This window comes from Phasianus colchicus, chromosome 1 (genome assembly GCF_987193195.1).
Source record: "Phasianus colchicus chromosome 1, bPhaCol1.hap1.1, whole genome shotgun sequence".
NCBI classification, from domain to species: Eukaryota; Metazoa; Chordata; class Aves; order Galliformes; family Phasianidae; genus Phasianus; species Phasianus colchicus.
Genome location: NC_143436.1, coordinates 85,395,958 through 85,420,591, shown reverse-complemented (window position 1 = coordinate 85,420,591; position 24,634 = coordinate 85,395,958). Strand labels below are relative to the sequence as shown.

The 24,634-nt window shown below is 49.4% G+C and overlaps 1 protein-coding gene across 5 annotated transcripts in view; it reads left to right on the top strand.

Annotated features, from left to right (window-relative positions):
- Positions 1-24,634, top strand: part of BOC (BOC cell adhesion associated, oncogene regulated) — a 44,549-nt gene that overhangs the window by 5,686 nt on the left and 14,229 nt on the right. For 4 of the 5 annotated variants that reach the window (XM_090150856.1, XM_090150859.1, XM_090150860.1 and 1 more), the window contains exons 2-3: positions 19,200-19,373; positions 19,785-20,063. In XM_090150856.1, coding sequence (XP_090006982.1) covers positions 19,289-19,373; positions 19,785-20,063 — 364 coding nt within the window. In that variant the 5' untranslated portion in view covers positions 19,200-19,288. Of the gene's footprint in view, positions 1-17,010; positions 17,489-19,199; positions 19,374-19,784; positions 20,064-24,634 lie in introns of those variants that run through there. The other variant, XM_090150863.1, reaches the window with a different exon arrangement.

Sequence of the window (24,634 nt, the reverse complement as noted above, 5' to 3'; positions counted from 1 at the left end):
CCCAATAGGAGGCTCTGCGGTCACCTCTGGGGGATATCCATCCATGTATGCGGGGTGGATGTGGGCTCTGGTTTTGGTCAGGAGGGTAGGCTTGGTGTCAAGCTGCTCTCTGAGCTTGACCCCTGGGGAGTCTAGCGTAGGTAGCAGCACTGCAGCTGCAGTGAATTTATTACTCCAGCCAGCAGTGGTACAGAGAAGCCATTGTAATCTTATGTACTGTACAGTGTATATCTCAACGAGAAAAGTGCCTCCTGTTTTTTTTTTTTTTTTTTCCCCTCCTCTCCATCCTTTCACGTCTAGCTTTATGAAGTTCCACCCCTTAAATTGCAAATTTGGCCTTATCTTCAAAGAAGTCCTTCGGTGCCAAGGTTTTAAAGGTGGGGAGGAGGCAAGAGCAAAAACATAATCCATTAACAGCCCAGTTGCCAGAGAAAATGTTTTTTAAAACAAAATCTGAAACTTTAGTGTTCAAGATCCAATGCCAAGATTGAATACAAGTATGGGCCTTGTCCCCCAAGAGTGACAGCACTGGGAATATGCTGGCAGAGACCATGGAACGAGGATTCTTGTGCATGCACGCACACAAATAGACAATTATTTGGAAGCCAATGGAGTTCTGGATGCCGAATAATAATTTACTTCATCTAGTGCCTTCTGTTCCAAGTTGCTCCCCAAGCTGCAGCTGACATGGAGAAGCCTTCTCGCTGCTCCAGCCCTCTGCTGGATAGCAGCCCCCTCTGGGGCAGGATGGCAGTGCTTGCCTGCACGTTCCTCAGCCGTGGGTGGTAGAAAGGGTGAGCTGGCCCCACTTCTCCAGAGCCTGGCACTGTCAGCAAGTGATTCCTTTGGGCCCCTTGAATCTAAGATGATGGGAATATGATTTTTTTATTTTATTTTCCCAATGAATGCTGCTTGTTTAACAAACCCGAGCTCTGTCAGCTTGAAGAGGTGGGTTTGAATCACAGTAGAAGGAGAGGTTTTCAAAAACATGCTGGGTGGGATTTTTCAAAAGCACCTGGGATGACTTAATTATACTTACTGAGATGTGAGCGTTGAGGGACTCGACAGCTCTCCTCTTGCTTTTAAATACAAAGTCACCGTTGGCACATCTGTGGGATGGTCCCACTGTCACCAATGTAGCAGCTGTACAAATCATTCCCAAACACCTACTCTCACATGGAAATGTAATCTTTACTTCAAAAGTTCTTCAGATATGGTTGCCTTGCCGGCAGAGAGAGTAGAGGCCTCAAGCTGATGTTTGGCTGTGCTTTACAACCGTTAGCTTGGTGGGATGAAAGATGCTAGAGAAAAGGGGTCAGTACTAACATATGAAGCTGTGTGATGAAGACCAGCCAACCCTGTGTCTTGTGGGGCAGGCAGCAGTCTATCAGTGAGTGCTAGCTGCATTTGCCTGGTACAGAAATACACAATTCAACCTGTGGAGCCCCACAGATTACCCCATGAGGTCTGCTGACTTCTATGCAAGCAAGAGTCAACTTTTTACATAAGCACTAAAATAGGCAGCAAAGAACTTGCTAGATAAACAATTGGGTTTTCCTTGACTCCTTTGACTGCAGATTTGGAGAGGAGAAAGAGGCATGAAGAAGACAATGTCAAGAGCAAAATGGCAAGTCATATTTAGTGTTGATGTCTGATCACCTCACTTGCACTCTGCCCTACAGTCTGACCCCTGGGATAACTTCAGACCTTCAAGCCACTTCAAAGAACCACCTTTACAAAAATTTCCCAAACTAGTGACCAAGAAAACAAGCAAAAATTTCAGCAGCCACAAAAATTCGAGTATAACCCAGTTTTTGCATAGCTTAAGCACTGAAGATAAGTAGAGTTTTCTTAACATTGGCTCTCTGGGTGAAGGCTTGAGGAAGACCTGCCATGCTTTCTTCCCCTCCCTGCCATATTGCAGTAGTGGTCTAAAGGTTTAACCAAGACTGGCACTCAGCTCTGTTAGACACTGCTAGCCTGTAGTGGGAGACAGTTCCTATATCTTCATTCAAAACAGCAAGACAAATGGAGGGCAAGAGGTAAAAGTAAAGCATGAAAAAGGACATGTGTGCCTTGGGGTCACTCAGCACATCAGGGCTGGAGATTAATGCAGACCCCATGTTTCCTGGTAGCCCCACGTTGGGCTCTTGGTGTTGGTAGTGTCTTGCTGCTATGGAGAGCTGCAGTAGAACATGGCTGAAGGGGAAGGAAAGGAGCCAGTTCTGCCTTCAGTTCTCCTGTCAGCTGGTTATCAGCCATGGCATGGTGCTTTGAAAAACAGGAGTGCAAAGAGCCAGTGTAGTAAATGTGCACACTGCAAGCAAAATGATCTAATTACATAAATGCTGTGTACCTTCTTACTTGGGGTCCTGAGACCATGCTCTGGAGGCACTGACTCTTGGTACCCAAGATGAGGATGTACAGGAGTGCCCAAATGCTAACCAACTGCTCGTGGGACATGAGCAGAGCCTGGCTGGATGGGGAAATGGGGAACTATCTCTCAAAAGAGGATTGGATTGCTTCCCCCCTCACTTTCCTGGCTGACTTGCAGTGCTAAGTTTTAGGGAGCAGGTGGGGATGCATATTTCTTCTCCTCTGGCACCTGTGTGTTTGTGAAGAGCTGTGGGCAAACCCTCTTGGAGGGCTGCTCGTGGCTATGTCCTGCTGTGTGTGAGCAAAAGTCTCAGCTGCAGTCCGAGGCTTCTAGCATGGAGGAATGCTTTGAAATGTTTTAATGGCATCATATTGCCAAAGGCTCTTTGTGGCTGGGTGAAGGAGATGACTCCTTCCCCTGCTCTGTGGAGAGCCCGTTTGAAGCAGGACTCCTCTGTTTTGCAAGTGGGTTTCATTCTGCCCTCTCCAAGCAAAGTAATTTAATTCCAGGGGAGTCACTGATGCAGTATTTGGGCCCTCATGGCTCCTCCGTGGCTCAGTACGTGCCTTTGAAGCAGGAGTGTAGTGGGAGATGCCAGACAGCTGCACAGATAAAAAGTTTTCTTTGGTGTTTTTTGGTACCAGCTTGCTTCTTGTGGATGAAGGACGGTGAAGAGACTGTGAAGACCACAGACACTGGATTGGCAGGCTGGGGGGTGGGGAAGGTGTCGAAAAAACGTGTTGTGGCACCTATCTGTCTTCATTCTCAGTGAAAATAATTTCTTCCAGCATCCATATCCCTCTCAATTCTGCAGTGGGGAGGGAGAATAGGATTACAGTGGGTCCTGCATCCATTCCCTGCATGCGTGCTGCCTCCTAAAGGATTTGAGGGCCGCAGCTGGGCCCTTGCATCTCCCTCATTCCCAATTTTTGGGCTTTAATTTCCCCTCTTCTGCCTGAGGTCCCCGTGCCAGGGCTGAGATAGACTTGTTGGGTGAAATCTCAAAGGCCCCTGTCCTTACTTGTTTTGGGGAGGGCACAGAGGAGCCGCTGGCAGTGCCTCCCTGCTGCTGGAGCAAGGCTCCCAGCCCTAGCAGACCCAGAGCGAGCAGGGTTCTGGCATGTTGAAGCGGGTTCTGGGAGCCCTTGCCCGGGCAGGCAGGGCTGCAGCCTCCCTGCAGGTTGTTTTGGAGGTGAACCAGCCTCTCTGCAAAGTAGAGCCACCTCTCTGCTTCCACTGCTCACCCTTGTCAGGCAAATCGGGGTTTAGAGGTTCAGAGAGATGGATCTCCACCAAGGTTTCTGATCTTGTGATATTTAGTGGGTTCAGAGGGGTTCATGTCCTCAGAGGTGGCTGGGGAGGCAGCTTAGTGAGGCCTACAAACGTGCCTGCAGCATGCAGCAGGGTGCCAGCATCTGCAAGGGGAGTGCCACCAGCAGAATGAGAGAGCTCAGGGAATGTCAATCAGATGCAGTGAGGCAGCCTCATCTGAGAGCCTGCAACCTTGGGCTTCGAGGGCTTTCTACTGAGTTGATGGACAAGTAAAAGCTGGTGTAGAGAAGGGCTGGGAAATCTAAAATAAAGATCCTTAGAAAGGTACAGCTGGGGTGGACTTCAGAAGATCGCCTCCACCACAGGCTCCTTGTGTGCTGTTTCTGAAGGTCTTAACTACTGAGGCCCTTACTTGGGGCTGCAAAAAAAAAAAGCCTTATTTTCCATGTAGCACTTCTGCAGTCAATAGATAAAACAGGCAGAGGTTCCCCTGTGGGTTTTATAGCAGAGGCTCTCCAGGGCTTTTCTGAGGTACCGAGCTCCAGATGCTGCGATGGGTCAGTTTCCCTCTCACATGAGGGAAGATGCTCCTACCAGATGTTTGTTATCGGCAAAGCGAGGGGGGCTGGAAAACAGACAGGCTTCAGCTGGTGAGAAGCTGAGAAGCACAGAGGGAAAATTGTCATTGTTTCCCTATTAGGCTTGTAGAGGGAATTCTGGAAGCTGTTTTTTAGCCCATTGTTACAGTTTATGCTTATATAGCTTATGTCTTTTGTGAGAGACTGTTAACTCCTGAAGCATGTTGGAGTTGAGACTATACCAGAATACTTTCCTTCACCCATCCCAGGATAAAGTATGGCAGATGCTCAAGTTAATAAATGGTTGATATTGATGATTCTGAGGTTGGATTTCCCGCGTGCAGGTGAGTTTTCCCAGTTGCTTCAGGGGATGGGACAAAGTACTTATTCCTTTCCACTTCTAATATTGGCTGTGTGGTCCATAGCCAGCTGACAGTATTTAACATAATTTGGAGGGGATTGTATTGGAGTAGGTACTGACTAAGCTGCTCTACAGTTTCACTGAACAGTGAAAGTTTTTTCTAGGGGTATTTGGTGCTCTGGGACAGTCACAGACTTCCCATCTCAAAGAAAGCGTTGACAGTCTCTGTAAGCAATTAGGGATACATTCCTTGAGGCAGAGGATGTCTTTTTATTGTAGTTTTGGAGAGTACCTAATAGTGTTATATTAAAAGAATCTCTGTAATCAAATGTTCCTTGTTTTTCCTTTACTGGACAGGTAATGTAAGGATCTTTGGAAAACCCAAAAAGTGATCTTTCTGTTGCTGTTTTGTTTTCCCAGTAAAGAACTGAGCACATACCAGGTTTGCTGTGTCTTTTAAGAATTTCTAGTGCTGAACTGTAACTTTCATAAGAGGATGGTAGGCTACCATCTGTTCTGCATCTCCCATGGTCAATCCCTCATGGTCCAGTGACTGGCTATGGTGTGTCACTGCTTCTCCCTGCTCTCTTCATTAGGTACAATCTTCTCCAAAAGTCACTAAGCATATAAAACAAGGATTGGATTTTGTTGGGTTTTTTTTGTTTTGTTTTTTTTTCCCTATTCTAGAACAGGCACTGACCACAGTCATGCATTTGTTTTTCTCTCTTGCTTCCAAATGCAGTCACATAACAATAGCTTGGAAAAAAATATTGGAAGCAATTTGATCATGAATTTGTTTCCTTTTTTGGACTGCACGAAGTGGGTTAGCATTTGGGTGAAGAGGCCCCGAGCTCCAAACCATCTTTCCCAAGGTTTAAATGGTCTCCAGGCTGGTCAGATGAGATGTACCGTGGAAAGGCAGCCTTTTGGGGGCAAGATCTCCCATTGCTCTGTTTGCAAAGCCTCAGGCTGCGGGCCTGTTTTTTTTTTTTTTTTTTTCAGATACCCCCAAGACATTATTTACTATTTTCGTAGCAGAGAAGTCTTGCACAGACACTGCTATATGGGTTTTATATGCATCTGGTACTCAGGGGAAGGGCTGGAGGAGAGAAACTGGCTCCTTTCTCGGTCTTCCTCAGAAGTGGGTGTCTGTTTGCTTTCCTTAACAGATTGCAAGTAAGAGGTAGTGAGTATTGTTGTAGTTCTTACTATTTTATGCAGGATGTCGAGACAGGTGAAGGTTTTGAATATTTTCCACAGCTGTAGAAACAGATTACTCTCTAAAACAATTTCAGAAGGATGGAGAAGTGAGAGCTGATGACAGGTGGGATGATCTGCAAAAGGAAGACAGACCAGGGCACCAAGTAGTACCCTCACAAGGAGCAGGAAAAGAAGTATTTTGCAAATGAGACTGCAGGATGTGTTTTCAGTGTCTGGATCTTTGGGTCTTAAGGGAAAGTACCACCTTTAACAAGACAAATGGAAGCTCAACAGATAGGACAAGAACGAGCGTCTGATTGCTATGCTGGCCAGGAGGGTGCTTGGTTGTTAAAATCTCTAATAGTGAAGGCAGTGAAATCTCAAACTTCCTTACACAGTTCATTGGATATCATTCTTAAAGAAAAAGGGAGTACATAAGGCTTAAGTGTAGCAGAGAGAGAATGCCGTTTGACTAAGGCTAGACCAGTAGGTGAAGTTTTCAGATCACAGGAATTTTCCTTCAAGTATTTATTTATTTATGGCTTCACTGAAAAAAATTTTGGACCAGCTGTGTTTAAAAATATAGCAGTAATGAGATACTTAACAAAAAGGGAGTTAATCTCTCTCCCTCTCCAACCTGCTGTGGGCTGCCAGTTGTAGTGTCAGCAAGTCCTGGGGCATCGCAGCCCTGCTAGCCAGAGTCACAGTGGAGAAAGCCAAACCCCAGAGGGAAGCACCAGCAAGCAGTGGGATATAGGATGCCACAGAGGCTCCCCTTTAGTCACCCTCCAGGGGAAACAAGTTCAGGCTGCTGGGGCTCCCCAGCTCTCCCTCCCAGGCTCCTTCAGCAAGGCCTGGTTTCTGGCTGCTGCTGGGTAGCCTTGAACTGTCTCTGACAGCCCTGATGGGGAGACGCGGGAATGAGGAGGAGGGGAAACCAAGGGCTTTTGTTCCCTTTTGAGGGAACAAAAAACATCCTCTGCGTGTCTCTGAGTTCAGCGTTTGCAGACTCTCTAAACTGGACTGTTTTTTGTTTCGTTTTTTTTTGCTTTTAAATGCTTCTTTAACTGATGTGATTTTTTAGAGTATTTTTTTTATTTTTGGCTGGAGGGTGTCTGTTTGGGAGACAGAGTCTGTCTGAGGCTCTTCGTTTGGCCCATCCAACTTATCCACAGAGCACGCACAAGCCATCTGCAGGCTGTATTTCCTCTAGGATTCCCTATGGCTTTACCGTGGCCAAGCCTCCATGTTTAATAAGAAGGCAGAAGGGCTAACATGGGCAGGCTGGCTGTGCTGCGTCTTCCAGCCCTCTGCTGATGATGGCTCAGGGGGTGGTTTGGCCTTGCAGCAATAAGAGGTACCGTGCTGGGACAGAATGCTTGAAGTGTGGCCCCCAGGATGAGCAGAAGGGAAGAGCATTTGGTCTCCATCAGCCCTGGATGCTGTTTTCTTCCATGCAAGCAGTGAAAAATGTATTTTGAGGAAGAAAATGCTTCTTCTGATAATGGGGTGGCATGCAATGATCTGGAAAGGCAAAGTAAGTTGGTTTGAGCCCAGGTGAAAAATTGTGCAGAGAAATCTTGTCTCCTCTGGGTCCGTTGGTTTTGGTTCCCAGATGATGTGACATATCACAAGAGAAAAATCTCCTCTCCCCACTGTTTTCTTTCTTCTCCACTGGTAGCTAAGCAAGATTCAATTTTAATGACTTCCCTCTACTCTCTCTGCTTCCTCCCTCTCTGCCCCACACATGCCTTTTTTTTTTTAATATTATTTTTTAAGGCATTTCTTTTTGGCAAGAGTTTAAACACAAGCAGCATTTGGACCAAGATGAAACCAGTTGAGGAACATGTTGGGCAGTGCAATGCTTTGTTCTGAGTTCAGGGGGAGAAGAAGGGGAAGTGAGGGGGGGAAGGGATGTCATTTCCCAGATGGGGACCCTGCCAAAGATGTTCTTGCTTTGGAAAGCAGAGAGTGATTTTGAGGTTACACCAGCTTTAACCCTTTATCATTCCCCTTCTGTCATGCAGGGAAGCTTTGAAGTCATAGTCCTAAAATCTGGCTGTGTTGTGCAGTGTGGCCCAGGTGACCTGGACAGTATCAAGACAAAGTCTACTGTTGTGACTGAGTACTAACAGCAGCCTGAGGTTCCAGTTGCTGGAAGCTATAGTGAGTGGATGAAAAATCTGCCTGTTTTTTATCAGCGAGGGTCCAGAACCAGTGTGGTTGCTGTTTGAAAAACAAAATCAGCATTTTCCCCGCGGGGAGACAGGACTGCTGTGCCATTTTCGTGCCCTGCCAGAAACACCTGGTGTGATATGAGATGCTGCTGAACTCTGCTTCAGTTGTTCCCATCAGGGAGCCTTGACATGCGTAAGAGGCTTGGGAAGCATCTTGTCCCTTGATGCCTCCATCCAAAGGAGCCTCCTGTTCAACAAATTTGTGTTGCTGGAGGGCATGGCAGATGGAAAGCCTACTCAGGCATGTTCTACTCTCCTGGTGACTGCCTTGGGCCACCAATATTGCACAGTGCGTAGGCTGCTGATTTAATCGCCCCAAGGCTGCTCTACAGTAGCAACCTGAGGGTGAGAATATAGAGAAGAGAAAGTTAATGGAGAGATCTTGTTACTTTAAGGTATTTTCATGGTTGAAAGTACTTGCAGCAGTTGATCTATGCTGCTCAGCAATTTGTTGGTTTGGAGACCATGGCCAATGCTATATGCATAAAATAAGTAAATATCCTCGGTATAGTCCCATGCAGAGTCACTATCCACAGCCACCAAACATGCAAGATGGAGACCAGCAAACTCCCTGACCCTCCGTCTTTCAAAACTCCTTTTGCTCGGCTAGGGGAAAAGCTGCTTTCCTAGTCCCATTTTGAATCTCCTGAACTTAACCACGAACTCAAACTCCAAAGGTGTCAGTAACTTTGGTCTGGAGACCATACGCTTCCTCTCCCCAGCAGTTTTGGCGGCAGTGTGTAAATTTTTGGTCTCTTACTTATGCAGCTGGCCCCAGATGTGCCAAAAGATGGCTACAGCAGCACCACTGTGTATGCATTGGTTGCCAGTGACTAACAGGAGAGTGATGCAGCCAGTGCTGCCCTTGGAACATGCCTAATGTCTTGCACATTTCTTTCTTATCAACCAAGAGAAGTCTGATCTGAAGCAAATGAATATATATAACCACCCTGGTTTCACTTGTCATAATATGATAGAAGAAAATAGAGGCAGGCAGACAGAAGAAGCACATGTGTGGTTGCACATGCTGGTTTTCAGCTTTATTTTTTGACATATGTGTTCTTGAATACTTTCCCATGGAGGTAGTAGATGCACATATACGATTTACTGCTCAGTTAATCTGGACTTGCATGTTTTCATCCCTTTTCCTGGACCCCTGAAGTCATCCACATGTCCCTTTCAGCAGTCTCCTGAACCATGGGTGGGAAGCACTGACTGAGGTGCAAGCTCTTGGGTGGGAGGCAGAAGACCAATGTTTCCCTTTCTTGCTATACTGCTGACTCTCTGCATGATTTAAAGAAATTTCCTTTGCCTCTTCAAGGTTTGCTTTCCTCCCGCCCTTTGGTGTTTGCCAACGTAAATAAAAAACATGTAGAGTGGCTGTAGCCTTTGTGCAGCCTTGCAACACCTAGTACAGTGTTTCCTGCAGCTGGCCCATCTATATGGCTTGGTGCTCTATTGGTTTGCCTGCTTAGGCCTGGGAGCATCACAGGTGTGTTCGAGTGCAGCACAGGGACACTGTGGCAGCACCGTCCCCAGACGCAGCTTGCTTCAGCTTACTGGTGCCACCAGCACCCCTGGCCTCAGGTCTGGGATCTGTGTGGATCTGGCTCTTCTTAAGCATGGTAACAACCACCACAGGCTTTGGAGACTGAAAATGGGTGTGTGATACCAATAGATGTTGGGTGTCACTCAGTACCCTGGAGCCCTTCAGTATGGAGTTGGGTCCATTTCACTTACCCAGGTGGTAGCATGTGTATGTGCATACTGCAGGAAAGCATCCACTAACCCACAGAAACTGCTGTACCCACACCTGCCAGGCTCTGTGAGGATATTTGGAAGGTGTGAATTGCTTCTTGTTCAGTAACCTGGTGGTAGGTCTTCCTGCCTAGCTCAGCCCAGAGCTTCAGGAGTGCCAGCTGATGGGCTTGGGTGGGCTGCAGTGCCCAGTCATGGGGCATTTACATATGGTGGCACATTGACTCTGCTGTTTCTCCTTCTCTGTTTACTTAGTTCTTGGCAGCTGGATGTTTGAATGTTTGCTTGACAAAAAATTTCCCTGAAGTCTGTGATTACGGAAAGTTTAGTCTGACAAACTCTGCTGAGTTATCCCGTTCTCTTGTTGTCAATAATCTCTTGCTTGTTGTCTCCATTAACCACAATATTTTGTGTGTGGTGCAAATTTGTGTTTTCTTCTCTTGTTGTAATCAGCCTGCCCCTCCCTGCTTGGTTAACTTGCTGAAGCTGTACCCCCAGGATGCTCACATCTGTATCTTAATAATCCAGAAGTCCTGGGGCTGCCAGGAAGCAGTATAAATCATAAGACTGCATACCTGTCTAGCACCTCTTGCCTGAGAATCCAGAGCTATCTGGTGTGTACTGTTCATCTGCGTATCACTCATACCAGCTGGGGTTTGCTGTTCCTGTTTTTGCAGCCTGGGAAGCTGATATACAGGGTAGGATGATGCTCTGTCCAAAAGATGAAGTGATTCCACAGTCAACTTCCGAGACTATGAGTTTCTGTCCCTCTTTGCTATATGTAATTTGTCCCCAAAAGGGAAGGGTTGGGTAGTTTCAAACAGGGTTTTATTTGCAGTGATCCACGGCTATTTTGGCATCCCAGTAATTCCAATCTGAGAACAAAAAAGCAATTGCAAGATTTCTCCAAAGTAAGTTAACATTCCTTGTCTGTGAGAGGGTGTCAGTAATATGGTTTGCAGGAGGGGTGATAACAAAGTATTGTATCTTAGGGTCACATTGGAGCGATGCAGAGGGACAAGTGTTCATGGCAGATCTGGACAGGGGAAAGACCCTGCTGTACTTCAGAGGTGGTGACAAGGCTGATGGAAACCTGCCTGTGAGGGCTGGGTGGTCAACCTGGCCTGTCTCTAAATGCACATGGGGACCTTCTGAGAGCCAGGGCTGTTCAGGATCTCTCCTGGAGAGCCATAAGCCTCTCTAAGGCTTATGGCTTTTGGTGGAAACCACAGGCAGACCTTGTCAAATTGCTAGATTCTACCCCAAACCAGGCAAAGGGCATGGGCTTCTGTTTAGTTTCCACTTGATGAAGAGAGAGGTGGAGAAAAGCTGGCATAGGACTGGCATTGCCCTAAAGCAATGTAGGTACTCTGTTCCTAGTACTTGCGAGTGCCGTTCCCACGGCTGGATCATACCGGTGAGAGCAGAATAATACCCCCACTGGCGTCCCCAGGGAGCTGGGGTGTAAGAGGAGGAATATTTTGTCTACAGCCCTTTCAGAAAGGGACAGTGGAGAAGGGATAGGAAAAAAGGCTGATGAGGAGGATTAGGGTGAATGCATGCCCTTAACACACATAATCTCTGCTGAGGCTATGGGGAAGTTGGCTTGGTGATCCCTGCACTGGCCCCCTTGCACCGTGAGCCCCGGGGAATAGGAAAGCCTCAGGTCGAGTGGGGAGGGCTGCAAGCACCGGGAGGTAACAACGTGTTTATTTTTCACATGTTGCAGCAGAACATCCCTACATCCAAACCCACCCATGTGCTTGCCAGGCCTTTGTAAGACACAGTCTTCCCTCGGGGCCGGGGCACCCCCAGCTCCCTCCGCTCTGCCCCTTTTCCTCTTCCCCCTTCTCCCATGTGCTTTTATTTCTTTTGCAAACAGCGTGCGCCAAATCCAACTTCACAGCTGGCTCGGCTCCACGTGTTTGTTTTCTGTGCCTGCGCTGCGCTTGCCAGCACTGCTTGCACCCTTGCTCCGAGCTGGAGGCGGGGGGAGAGCAGAGGCAGTGGGGAGGGAAACGGGAGCAGGCTGCTGCTTTCCAAACCCTTATTTGTTTAAAGCTTAAGCCTGTTTGAGAGCGCCTTTTTGGAGTGAGGGGTAAGTGGCAGGGGCGGGATGCGGGGGAATGGAGAAAGTAAACTGTGTGTCAAGGAAAGCAAACTTTGCAGCTGGAATTGCTGCTGGTGCTCATTGTGTGAAGGGGCTGGGGAGGTGGCTTGGAGGCCGTGCCTGCCCTCTCAATGCAAGTGTGAAAGGAAAAGGATGCAGAATGGGGAGCTTACAGTGAGCCTGCATCATGCTGGTAGCTGGGCAGGTGAGCCACCCTGCCCCAGCTGTTGTCCTTCTGTTGTGGAGCATCCCGTTTTGGAGATAGAGAAACCATGTGCTGGCCCTGCCTGTGTATGGGTCATTGTCTCCTAGTGTTCCATCATTTTCAGAAAGGTGTGTTTATTCCCAGGATGATACATGGGGCAAAAGGCATGTAGATATTACCTTAACAAAAATAAAAATAAAAAATGCTGTGAGGCAGTTTCATTCTCTGGGACAGGGCAGTCCATCATTTAGTGCTGCCCTGATGCAGGTGACACTCATCATGCAAGGTTTGGGAGGGTCATGGCAGGCCTTGGGCAGCCCTATGCCCCACCTAAGCACTTGATACTGCCAGGGTGTTTTCTGCAGGCAGTCATCTCTGTCCTTTTGTTTCTCTGGCCTTGAGCTTCCTCTTGTGTTTTTTGGAGTAGTGACATGTCTTTCAGGGAAAATGTGTCCCAGCAGAGGGTCCTAGAGGCTTTTGACCTGCTCCAATTACCAACATGGTTATTGGTAGTGAAAAGTATTAAAGTGACAGCAATGGAGAGTAAAAACTCCCATTTATTCCCAAACTTTAAAAAAGGAGGGGAAAAAAAAACAACAACCCTCTTAAATGCAATCTTCAAAGGCTGAGAAAAATGGGCTTGTGCTCTTTTGCATCCCAGCAACAAGTCACTGCTGAAAGGAGTGCAAGCGAGAAGGCAGTTTTTCTTTATGGTGGTGATGGGGATGCCTCTAAAGCCAGCCATCTGGGGATTAAACTTTGTATTGACGGTACTGGCGAGTACTTTGTCCTGTCTCTTTTGTATGCTCTTCTGGATTTTGATGTCAACTGTGTTAAACGAGCCTTGCACTTGTTAATGCAATTTCTGGGCCTGCTCCCATTGAAGTCATGGCAAAGATCACACTGGTTTTGGAAGCGGCCAGATCAAATCCCCTGCTATGACCTTCTGGATGCAGTATTTTAGCAGGTAGTTCCGACATGTGTTTCACATAAGCTCAGTCCGTTTTTTGCTGTTAACACTGCAGCTGTTATAGGTGCCCTCGTTCCCCACTCTGCCCTGGGCGCAGGTTCTGAAGCCAGGAAATCCGCTGAGGGTTCCCTCTGTTCCATCAGGAGATCTTCCCATTTTGACTTGCCCCAAGGAATGCTTCACAGTTTGTCCCTGGCAGTTTCCACGGGCTTTTCTGGTTTAGGGGTTCTGTTTGTTTTTTTCACTCTATTATTGTACCTAATTTGACACGGTGAAGATTTTTCTATTGTTTCTAGACAAAGAATGTTTTAAAAAATTTGGAGTTTGGGAAGGAGGTTCATGTTTAAGAACACAAAGAAGCAGCTGGCTGTCATCTGAGCCACCGTAGTTTCCCTACCTGGATCTCCCGAAGCGATTGCCCTTGACTTGCTCAGTTCTGTTCAGTTTTCCTGCCCTGTGCTTTCTGCCACCTCTGTCCTTACTTCCCTTTGGTGTCTCTCAGGGTTTCTCCCCATAGTTATTTCCCTGCTTCAGCTAGGCCTGCTCCTCGCTGACCTCTCCCTAACCCAAGCAGCAATTAAAGCCTCAACCTCAGACTCTGAGTTCTGATGGTTTTTTGTTTTTGTTGTTTTTGTTTGGGAGGATGAGAATGGGAAAACAAAAGCAGCGCCCTGACTAGTGTAAACTAGCCACAGGCACATCTGTGCCGGCGTGATGACGGCTCCCGGTGGGCACTGCTGTCCCTTGCAGCACTCCACTGCCCATGGTTGGTGGAGGAGGGGGGCGGTTGGAACCCAGTGTCTTGCTAAGGGTTGCTCTTGCAGCCCTGCAATCCATGTCGGCCGCTCTGTACAACGCTGTCTGTATAGAGGTGCAGCCAGGAGCATGTAGGGCATGCCTGAGCGGAGGTCTATGGGCAGGCAAATATGCTACCCAGCCTCTCTGAAGGAGAAGGTGTAGATGCATGTATTTTGGTATCCATTGCATCAAACATCCTAAAAAAAGAAGAGATCCTGGCCTGTTGTTTGAAGTACCTAGAGCATGGAATGAGTTTCGCTCTGTTTTGTGCAGCATCTGTCCACAGCTGTGCCTGCCCTGACAGTGGTCTCTGGCTGCAGTGATGACGTGCTGAAGTGGGTATTGTTGTCTTGAGGCGTGGATAGGGTGCTAGGGCTGACAGGCGAGTGGTGTGATGCCATAAATTCCAGCTTCTGAGGTTTGGCACGTCACACCTGTCCTGCTTCCTCTATGGTGTTCCCCACCATAAAGTTGCCTCAGCTGTGGGTTTCAGCAGGGCACCCCATGAGGCCCCATCACTGCTGCAGGGCAGCCTTCCCCGGCACAACAGCCAGCATGTCACAGCAACAACATCTGTTTGCTGGGCGCACTTTGTCTCTGAAGAGGCTGCGCAGCACGCTCCATCTGCGCCCAGGGTTGTGTTGCTGGTGCCACGTTTTGCCAGCCAGGCCGGAGGCACCGGGGCCGCAGCCCATGCCAGCAGGGCCGGCTGCCCACCGCCTGCCCCCCGAGTGGGAGCGCAGCATCCTGCCAGCTGCTTCGCCCGCGCCTTTCCCCAGCCCCAGCCCCTTCCCCCTGGCCGGGCCGTCCCTCCGGGAGCCCCCAGCCTCTCCAGATTAGAGCTCTCCAGGGAAGGGGCTTTTTGAAAGGAAGAAAGGGAAAGGGGGTGTGGGGTGGGGAGGGGAGGAAAAGGGAGAGGGGGAGAGAAGAAAGAGGGGGAGCAGAAGAATGAAAACAGACCCAAGGGGCAATAGTCCCTCGAGCCATTTCACTGCATTACAATGAATATGGACTCTATTAAGCTCCGTTCTGCCTGTTAGTGTTTCCCAGGGCAACACAGCTCCCATATGGCAAGCATGCAGCAGATTAGGATGGGCCTCCGGGCTTCATTGAGGGCCCGGGGCTTGACTGGCAGTTGAACCCCATTCCCCCCCCCACTCCTCACACTTGACACTGCCTGTGTTTATCTAAAGCGAAAAAAGGGGCCGGGGTGGGAGAAGGGGGCATTTGGGGGGTTATTGTCCCGGGCAATGGGAGAGGGCAGGGAGATGGGTGGGGGGGCCGGGGGAGGGAGCTGAGGGGGGGCAGCCCCTCATACATATGCAGGAGGGGCCGTGAATGGGCAGAGGAGAAATAAAGCAGATGGAATTCGTGTTAAAGAACAGCCACAATCGCCCTCGGAAAACGAGCAGAGAAAAGCGGACTGCCTTAAAGGAGCGCGGGGAGCAGCGTTTATCCAATTAGCAGGGTTGTCAAATTGAATTTACTCAGAATAGAGGGGGGGGGGGCAGGGGGAGAGGAGGGAAATTAAGTGTCGGGGCATAGGGGGAGCGTGATGGCGAAGAGAGGCCTCGGCTTGGCTCGCCTGCTCTCTGGGAGTTTGGCCTTCTCAAAACCAGAACCGTTTTCAGGGCACATCGAGGAGCAGCGAGGCTGGCCTGCATGCCTAGCGCGGGGCCCAGTGCGGGGATAGCCGAGGGGATCCTCACAGCAGTCAGTGCATCTCCTGCCACACATCTCTCCTTTCCCAGATCCTCTCACAACAGAAGCAGTGCAGCACAGTGGCGTGAGGTGGTGCGGTCGGTGTGTGGGGGTCCCAGCCCTACTTCACTGTGTGCCCCTGCGCTAGATGGGCTTCCTCTGCTCACTCCTAGGTCTTGTCTTTTCTGAAGCAAATGGGTACAGTGGCTCTCCTTCCTTCTCCATCTTCCTTTTCAGTGCTTTAAGCTCCATGGAACGACTTAAAAAACCCTGTCTTATATTAAAACCTACCGATCACAAGCAACATTAGTTTGCTGTATTGTGGAAGGCACCTCTCCTGAAGAGCACCAGTCCCAAAGCCCGAGCAGTGAGCTGGGAGTTCCACTGTCCCAGCCTGACCTGCTGCTGGGAGCAGCTGTGGTGATCCCCCAGTGTCACCCGCACGTCCTCATCTGGCCCCAGCCCTGCAGCCCTCCCTCGCCCCTGCAGTGTCGGTGCTCTCCCTGCCTGCCTTCCCTAGGCCCTCGCTGCCTGCCTCGCGGAGCTGGGCAGCGGGCTGGGCCTGGTTTCCATTTGGGGCCTTGTAAATCACGGGTGGTGTGGCTGTAACGAGGGCTGCCGGCCCGGCCCTTGTTAAGCAGGAGGGGGCTCAGGGCTGTGGGCAGCATTTCCTCAGTAAAACCTTCAGTTTCTAATCAGCAGACACCTCTCTCGCTGCCTGTGTCTAATTCAGGTCCCTTTTCCTCTCCAGCCTTCCCTCCCTCTGTCCCCCCGTGTGCCTTTCTCCCCCCTCGTGGCCTCACCTCTGCCTTTCCCTTCCCTCCTTTGGGGCCTTCGGTGCTGGGCGGGAAGCGAAGCCGACAGATTTTACACCCCCCAATCTGACAAAGCTCTCGTTAATTTTGCTCTCCTAATGGCCCCTCCTTTGATTTACTGGGCTGTCTGAAAGAGACTTAGAGCCTTCACTCCCCTGACAGGAAATTGTTATTTTAACCTGACAGGAAAGAATTAAAAATAAATAAGTAAATAATTCCCCCCTCCCCAGAGAAGCCCTTCCAGTGCCTTTAACCCTTTCTTTTCCCAAGCAGCAGTTAAGCAGAGGTGGGAGGTGTGGGTGACCACAGAAGTGCCAGCAGACGGGGGTCACCTCAGCTCCGCACCACTCCCGGCGTGCGCAGGGCTGCCGGCAGCTCACAAGCTGCCCGGTTAATAAAGTGCCTTGCTCTGCACTACTGCAGGCTGCTTAAGGGCAGCGCTTTCAAAAGAGGTCAGCTCCCATTTAGGCGTCGAAATAAGTTGGTTGCCTATTCAGGAGAGCTCAGCATGTGAAGAACTGAATGCTTTTGAAAATCTGGCTTCAATTGTGGAAGCTGAGAATTTCGAAATCTGGCCCCGGATCCTAATAGTCCTTTTGGAATTGATGTTTTCATTCATTTTCCTCATTATTTTTATGCCGGCCATTTACTTTTTGTACTTCACTCAGCTGTGAAAGAAATGGCCACATGTCCCTATTTAGAGCTCATGTTCTGCCTGGAGGTTTGGGGAGGTACCGTACACTTGTCGCAACACACCTTCTCTCCTCGGCCTCTGTTGAATACTGTTTAATCTGCCTGGCGCTTTGGCCAAATTTTGTGATCTCCCCTTTTTTTTCTCCCCACCTATTGCCCTTCTTCTTTCTACAGACAGGGGACAGCCAGTTCGGACATGGCGTCCATGTGCATGGGTGGTCCTTGCTTGTGAAGGGTCCATTACGCCTTTGGCTTTCTCTCTCTGGCCAGAGGCTCTGAGCAGTGCGTTGCTGCTGGGAGGTCTGGTTGGAAACCTCTTTACCTTCCCCCACCCTCAGCATGGACTCCAAGGAGCAACTCTTTCCTGTCCAACATTTTTCCATCCTGCTGCCAAGCTCATCCGGATACGGCAAGTGAGTTGGCTTTGCATTGTAGGCTTCCAGTGCTGAGGAGCAAGGCTTAAGGTCTACCCCAAAATGGTTCTTCTGGTTTGGTGGAAGACTATCAATCTCCACAATACCTTGTAGAGTGAAGTAGAAACCCAGTTTTTAAGCTTTTTCTTGGCTAAGGTGGCACACCAGTGCATGTTCATGTCAGGCCTGGTCAGTGGTAGCTTGTCTGAGACAGCTGTGGTGTAACTAAGGGTTCTTTGGTGGCTATTTTAGGTGGAGAACTTGAGTGACTCAGATGCTCTCCAAGATGACAGCTAAAGGATCTCATACCACATCATGTGCTGTTTAGTGGCGGAAACTCCTCAAAGACAAATTGTTGAGCTTTCTTCCCTCCATGGAGGAGGAGAGTGATGTTGGGAAAGCTGAGGCACATGGAAAGGAAATTGTTGTGTTATCGCTTTGGTGGTGGTGGTAACCCACAGTGGATTTCCACATGTAACTGAGCTGTGGGCTACAGTAGCTGCCATATGACTTCAGCTGATCCCAAAACTTCAGCTGCAGGCCAGTTTGCTTGGCTTTGCTTCCTTTAGGAACCACCAGCAAAGTGGCTTGGTGAGAGCTCCCCAGTTGCAGGAGCTGTGTGCCAGCAAATGGAGCTTACCTTGAATGACTCCCTGAGCATCTCACCAGGAGTTTGTGGGAGCACTCAAACTGCTCATGGCTCAAACATTGACTGTGGTGAGAATAGGAAACGCTGCTCTGCAGGTGCTCTTGAGGATGGTGACTGCAGCTAAAGAGCTTGTGTGTCTGCAGGGGGAGTAGGCAATATGACAGTTGCTGCTTGGGCTGGCTGCTGTAGTCAGTCTAGTCTCTCATCTCCTCTGCCAATGTAGACACACTACAGGAACAATTCTGTAACTCTTTTAGGACACACAGGACACCATCTTGGTGCTACGGCTGGAGGGTGCTCAAAATCCTGTTGCCATTTTACTGTGTCTATAGGGGGAAATCTCTCCTCAACTTTAGCCTTTAGCCTTTAATTGAAAATAACTTCAGTATGGCATCTAAGGTGTGTGTGAGTGCACCACTTAGGTTCTTAATCTCCCTAGTCTGCTTTGGCATTCATTCGCGGCACTCTCTCCTTAACAGCTCCTGCAATGTGCAACTCCTCTCAGCAATCTAAGCTGTGATGGGTGGCTTTGGGCTTCACGTTTTGAAGATTGTTGTTGCCTTCAGATATGAATCTAGTGCTTGTTCCAGACGGGGTTGTTAAACTCAAAATAGGCTGTGTGTTTTTCAGACCAACTAGTTAATCTGAAATCTTTCTATATATTGGATTTCTTAGTTTAGAATAAAAGTGTGTGATTATAGAATCATAGAATGGCCTCGGTTGAAAAGGACCACAATGATCATCTAGTTTCAACCCCCCTGCTATGTGCAGGGTCACCAACCACCAGACCAGGCTGCCCAGAGCCACATCCAGCCTGGCCTTGAATGCCTCCAGGGATGGGGCATCCACAGCCTCCTTGGGCAACCTGTTCCAGTGTGACACTACCCTCTGTGTGATTCTAAATTAGTGTGGGCCACCTTGCATCAGTGTCTGCAGCCTGCTCAGGCCATGGGCTTGGTGAATATCTGGAATCTTAGGAGTACTGAAAAAGAAGCCAGTCAGGGCTAGAAAACAGAGGGAAATCTGAGAGTTTCATACCACTGTCTCTCTTGTCATCTGCAGGAAGCCGCTGCTACACCTCTCCCACATCCCCTGAGGCAGCTTATGGGACCCTTCTCTGGGCACCTCTGCCCCAGGAGACACTGCATGGGATGACAATGACACTTGGAAAGAAGAGACCCATGTCCGCCATCCTTTGCCTCCTCCTCGCAGCCACGAGCTGCTTTGCCAAACTGAGTGAGTCTCTGTTTTATCTATTTGTTCCATTTTGTTTATGCTTTGTCTTGAGGCAAACTGAGCTTCCAAGATCTCATTTCTTTCTGAAGAAGCTTGGCTTCTCCCATGTGCATATGGGATATGCTGCAATGTCCAATTACATTCTGAATTGGGTGAACATCCCTGGCAGGATGGCACTCATTAGGAGAAGAGGTTACAGGTGGAGCTGGACATCACTGCTTGGTGGTGCCAAGAAGAAATGGTGCTGACGTACGTTTCCAAGGACTAGGGTGTGTGTGTGTGGTGCCAAGGGGAGCATGAGGCACAAATAGAAATGATGGTGTACAGCAGTTTTGCAACTTTTTCCCTCTATCTTTTCTTTTGCTGAGACTCATGGGACTTTCTCCTTTCCCTTTCTTTTTCTCTGTGCAGGTGAATCTCTGCAAGTTACTGTGCAGCCTGCCTCCACTGTCCAGAAGCCTGGGGGCCCAGTCAGCCTGGGGTGTGTCGTGGACCCCCCAGGAGTGAACCTTACCTGGAGACTGAATGGAAAGGAGCTGGATGGATCAGACGAGGTGCTGGGGATCCACATTGAGCAAGGAAAACTCATTATCACAGCTCTCAACAACCATACTGTGGGGCGATATCAGTGCATTGCTCGTGTGCCCGAAGGAGTCATTGCCAGTGTCCCCGCAGTGGTCACCTTGGCTAGTGAGTAACACTGCTATCCTGTGCATTATTCAGGCCTCCACTCACCCATCTGGAGAGATTCATCTAAGTTCACTTGTTCACTCTGTCATGCAGGGAGGGCTTCTTTCACTTTACAGGCCATTTCTTTGCACTTTAGGTCATGGACTGGCTGTCGTGCCATGGCCCAGCCATAACCTATGCAGTCCTTCTGCATAGTAGGCTGCCCACTGTCGCATGCTAGCAACACAACACAGGATTCTTGTGCGAAATTCTTGTGCCAAAGATTTCCTTTATTTTCCCAAGCAAGGATTTTATATTCTTACACACATATTCAGTATTTTTCCATTACAATTCATTTCAAAGCAATTCATTGGCCCACCTGTCCCATAGCAACAGTTTCTACATGACCATAAAGAGATGGAAGTACCTAACTGACGTGTGGTTGGTTCCCTTACTGCCATGTTGCCCCATCTGGTTGCTGACTTCTTGAGGTTTCCAGAAAGCACCTGTTGCTGTTCATCTCTTAACTTCTGCCGGCTTCTCATTCCTAGGGCTTTTTTCTCTCCCTGCAAGGTTGCAGAGGCCTGGTCACTGTGAGCCACCTCCTTTCTGAGCTTCAGGATTTCTGACGTGATCCTCACCACTGCTCCCTGGGGAGGCTCCATGTGAGCCACCCTTGTTTGGGCACTTGAAGGCTGGTCCTCTCTGAGTCCTGTGCAGTGTTTGGTGGAGCAGGTCTGTGCTACAGAGACCTCCATCCTTTAGCAGTGACAGCACTGCTTCATCTTCCTGGCACAGGGGGAGCTTGGGGCTAAGCCATAAGAAAGTGCAGAAGTGAAGATGTTTGTGCAAAGTAGGGGCTGGTTTGGCTTTAAAGCCAAGAGCTATTGGCTTGTCACTGATACATTAATCAGAAGTGAAATGTTTAGGCCAGGCTGAGTGGGAGGAGGAGGTGAAGGAGAGTTGCTGTGCTCCAAAGTGGGGTGGGAGGAGATTGTCATGGGGCTGAATATGTTAGGGGATTTGGCCTGAGCTCTGCACCGAGATTAAGTTTCAGAGAACACATTCCAGAGCAGAAAGGGCGTTGTGTGCACTGGTGGCCTGATAGAGGGAAGGAGAGGAGGGAGAGGTGGATGGGATTACCTAGGGCATGGTTTGCATTTAGGAGAGCGGAGTGTGCACAGCTCCTCAGCCTGATCATTTCATTCTTAGGCTGCTCTCCTTTTCTCTTTTTCTCTTCACTCCAGCCCACCACTTGCAGCTCTGTCTTCTCGAGCAAAGCATGTCTGTTTGATATGCCTCCTTGGGTCTGGTATATCAAACATATTCACTGGTGAATAGCAGATAGGTCCTACAGCACCAGAGGGGCTCTTTGCTAGGCACTGTGGATCCCTGTCCTCCTAGGGAAAAAGGGGGCCATGTCCCCTGCACCATGGCAGCCTTGGATGGGGAAGGCTTGGAAATCTATGGGTGAAGAGAGTGCAGGCAGACCCAGGAAAGACATGGGGCTGGAAGTGTAGGAGAGAAACCTTCTGAGGGGATTCAGACAACCAGGCTTATGTCCATGAGACAGAAACTGCTCACATCAGTGGCTTTGCAGTGGTTAAAATAAGAGGGGATACCGATTTGTGGTGGGACTGAGATGGATAGCTGTGATAGCACATGCACCACAGGCTGTCAGGCCTGCTTCAGACCTCACCTATAGGACCTTGCTGTGAGCTGGTTTGAGGGAGACCAAGGTCTGCAGGGAGAGGGAAGACCTGGCAGGTTAGCATTGCCACTGGTCCTTCGGGCTTCTTCCAGATCACCCTCAGAAAGTCTCAGCCTCATCCAGAAATTGCTTTCAGAGATAGAAGAGTGAAATTGGAATGTGAATATGAAAGCAGGAGGGAAAGAATGTATTTTCGAGATTATGGCTTAGGTTTATTTTGGAAGCAGATCTGAAGTCACGGGAGAAAGTGTCCTGCTAGATTTCAGGGGGTTTAGGAACATCTTCTGGCCAACTTTTTGGCTGTGCACTCCTTTTTCTCCTCATTTGGAGGAAGTACCATAGAGTGTCCCAGGCCCTGCATGCCCAGTTCTGCAGGGTCTCCTTGGATCCTGGGGTGACTCACAGGGAAAAGCATGCTGAAGTGCTTGGCTGGCAAAGCAGGCAGTCAGAGGTAGTAAAAGCCAAGCAACTCACAGTATTAGTGGAAAAATCCATGCATTCAGCTCAACAGCTATCCTGCAGTGGATAGTCATGGCATTTAAAACAAAAAAAAAATAATTGGGGTGAAGCAAAGGGAAGCACCTGCTTCCCCAAAGTGTATCCCCAAAGCATGACCCAGCAGCCAGGGATGAGAGGAATGCTTGTGCACCCTGGGGATGCAATGGGGAGGCTCACACGTGGGGAAAGCCAAGATGCAGCACTCATGGGCAGTGACCCTGCACGGGGTCGGGCTGGGGGTCCCTGAGGAGTTTGCAGCTGCTTGCTGAAACTGGCCCCATTCATTTTCCTTTGCCTTGGCCTCTCTGATGACAGCTCCCCAGAGGTGCTGGTAGGGAGGAGGCCTCTTGCAGGTTGGAAAAGCATTTGCTGAGCCGGCTCAGGGGGTCCAGCCCTGGGGGCAGAAGTGTTGTGAGGAGGTGAGAGAAGGAAAACACAGGTGGGTCTCCGTGAGCCTCTGGAGGGCTGGCATAAGGGCTTTGAGATGTCTGGGGGTGATGGGGAGCTGAGGGAGAGCAGGGTTTCAGGATGCCAGAGACTGGAGGGCAGCATGGATGTGCCCAGAGGGCAATGAGAGAACTTTCACCTTGAGGACCTGCTTTCTATTTACTACTGCTCCTTCTCAGAGTTATTTATGGCCTCCCATTCATTTAATCCGATCCGTCTCACCCATCCTGCTGCTCAGGATTCAGCTGATTTCACTCTCAATGACAGCGGCTGGGCAGCTGTGGGGTTGACCCTCCTCGTGCCTCCTCACAGGCCACAGATGGACAAGAAATGGCCTTTGCTTGCACTCCTTGCCACATGCAAGAAGAAAATCACAATAATAATGAATCCTGTTATCCCAGCACAGCCGGGATTTGCAGCTGTGGAAAGGATAAGCAGTTTTTCCTGCTTGCATGAAGCCCTCAGGGTAAAGCTGCTGTCCAGACAGGTAGCCCTGCTATGATGCATGTGGCAGAGGGGGAACTAGTTGGGAGCTGTGACTATTTGGAGGCAAAACTCACTGGCAAGTAGCTTAGCTCATTCCCTGTGAGGGAGCAAGAATTCAGGGCAATAGTCTGGCAGGAAGCTTTTATGCCTGCATATTGGAAAATCTCTCATGCTTTTGCCTAATTCTCCCTCCACATTTCTATCTGGCCTTGTAGCCCTTTTTCTTCGTCCTCTCTGCAAGTGGCCCAAGGGAAGCAGGGAGAGCCACAGGTCCTGGTCCCCTCTGAGGGGCATCTGCAGCTGGGGGGCAGCATGCAAAGGACCCCCCTGCAGCCATCCTCCATGAGGCCACCCCAGGGGTCCCCACATGGGGATGGAGCTCTTGGCAGAGCTGTGGGGCTGCTTTCTGGGGTTGGTGTGTGTGCATACGTGTGTGCATGTGCAGATCCCTGCCAGAGTTGCTGGAGCCTATGCCTTGGCTCCAGAATCTTAATTTGGCTGTGACGAATCCAGACCACCAAGGCGCACATTAATTTTCCTGATGCTCGTTTATATTTTGTTGATCAGAGAAGTATGTGTGATGTATGCAGGCAGACACTGGGCTCTCGCCTCTTCTCCACATCTTTCCATTTCTGTGGCTCCTGCTATTTTATTCCTTGATCAGGGAGGAAAGCGAAGAGGAGAAACTACCCGGCACCCTTCCCCTCCCCGGCAGCAACTTTCCTTGCTGGAAGAGAGCGGGTTGCCGCCAGCTCTTCACAAGTTAAGAGTTAATCTTCATCTGGCTTTAATACCCAGTGGAAACATGGCTCTCCTCCTCAGCTTGTCTTAAAGGATTAATGGCATTTCTGAAGTTCACCCTTATTCCTTCTTTTTAGTATTTTTTTTTTTTTAATTGAACGATGCCAAGAAATTCCAAAAGTATGAAGCGTGTTCACTGCAAATCATTTTTATGACATTGCAAAACCTCCCCTCCTCTGCTCGGCCCGCTCCCCTCCCCTTGAATCCGGGCACGGGAACACTCGCTCCCCAAGCAGCCGCCCGACAGTCCCTCCACGCCGCCTTCGGGGAGGCTTTCTCGCCACCCTGCCAAGAGGGCTGGTTTTTATTTAAACCCCATAAAGGATCTTGCTTTAATCAGAAAGTCTGCTTGAGAAATTTCATGTCACTTTTCCGTGACTGTGGGTGGGAGAAGCTCGGAGCCAGCGTTGTCTCTTTCTCTTGGAGCGCTGCTCTCTTTCACAGAGAACAAAAACACATTTTTCGCTGGCTTGGCTGCCAAGGGCAGGCTGCACCGAGTTCACTCTCCACAAGCCCTTCTGCTCCCCAGCTCCCCCATACTGCCCATGGGCGCTGGCACCATGCACCTGGATACTGTCAGAAGGGATGGCTGAGCTGTTGACAGTGTGGGGCCTCATCATGCCCCATAGCACAGGGTTTGAGGATGAGT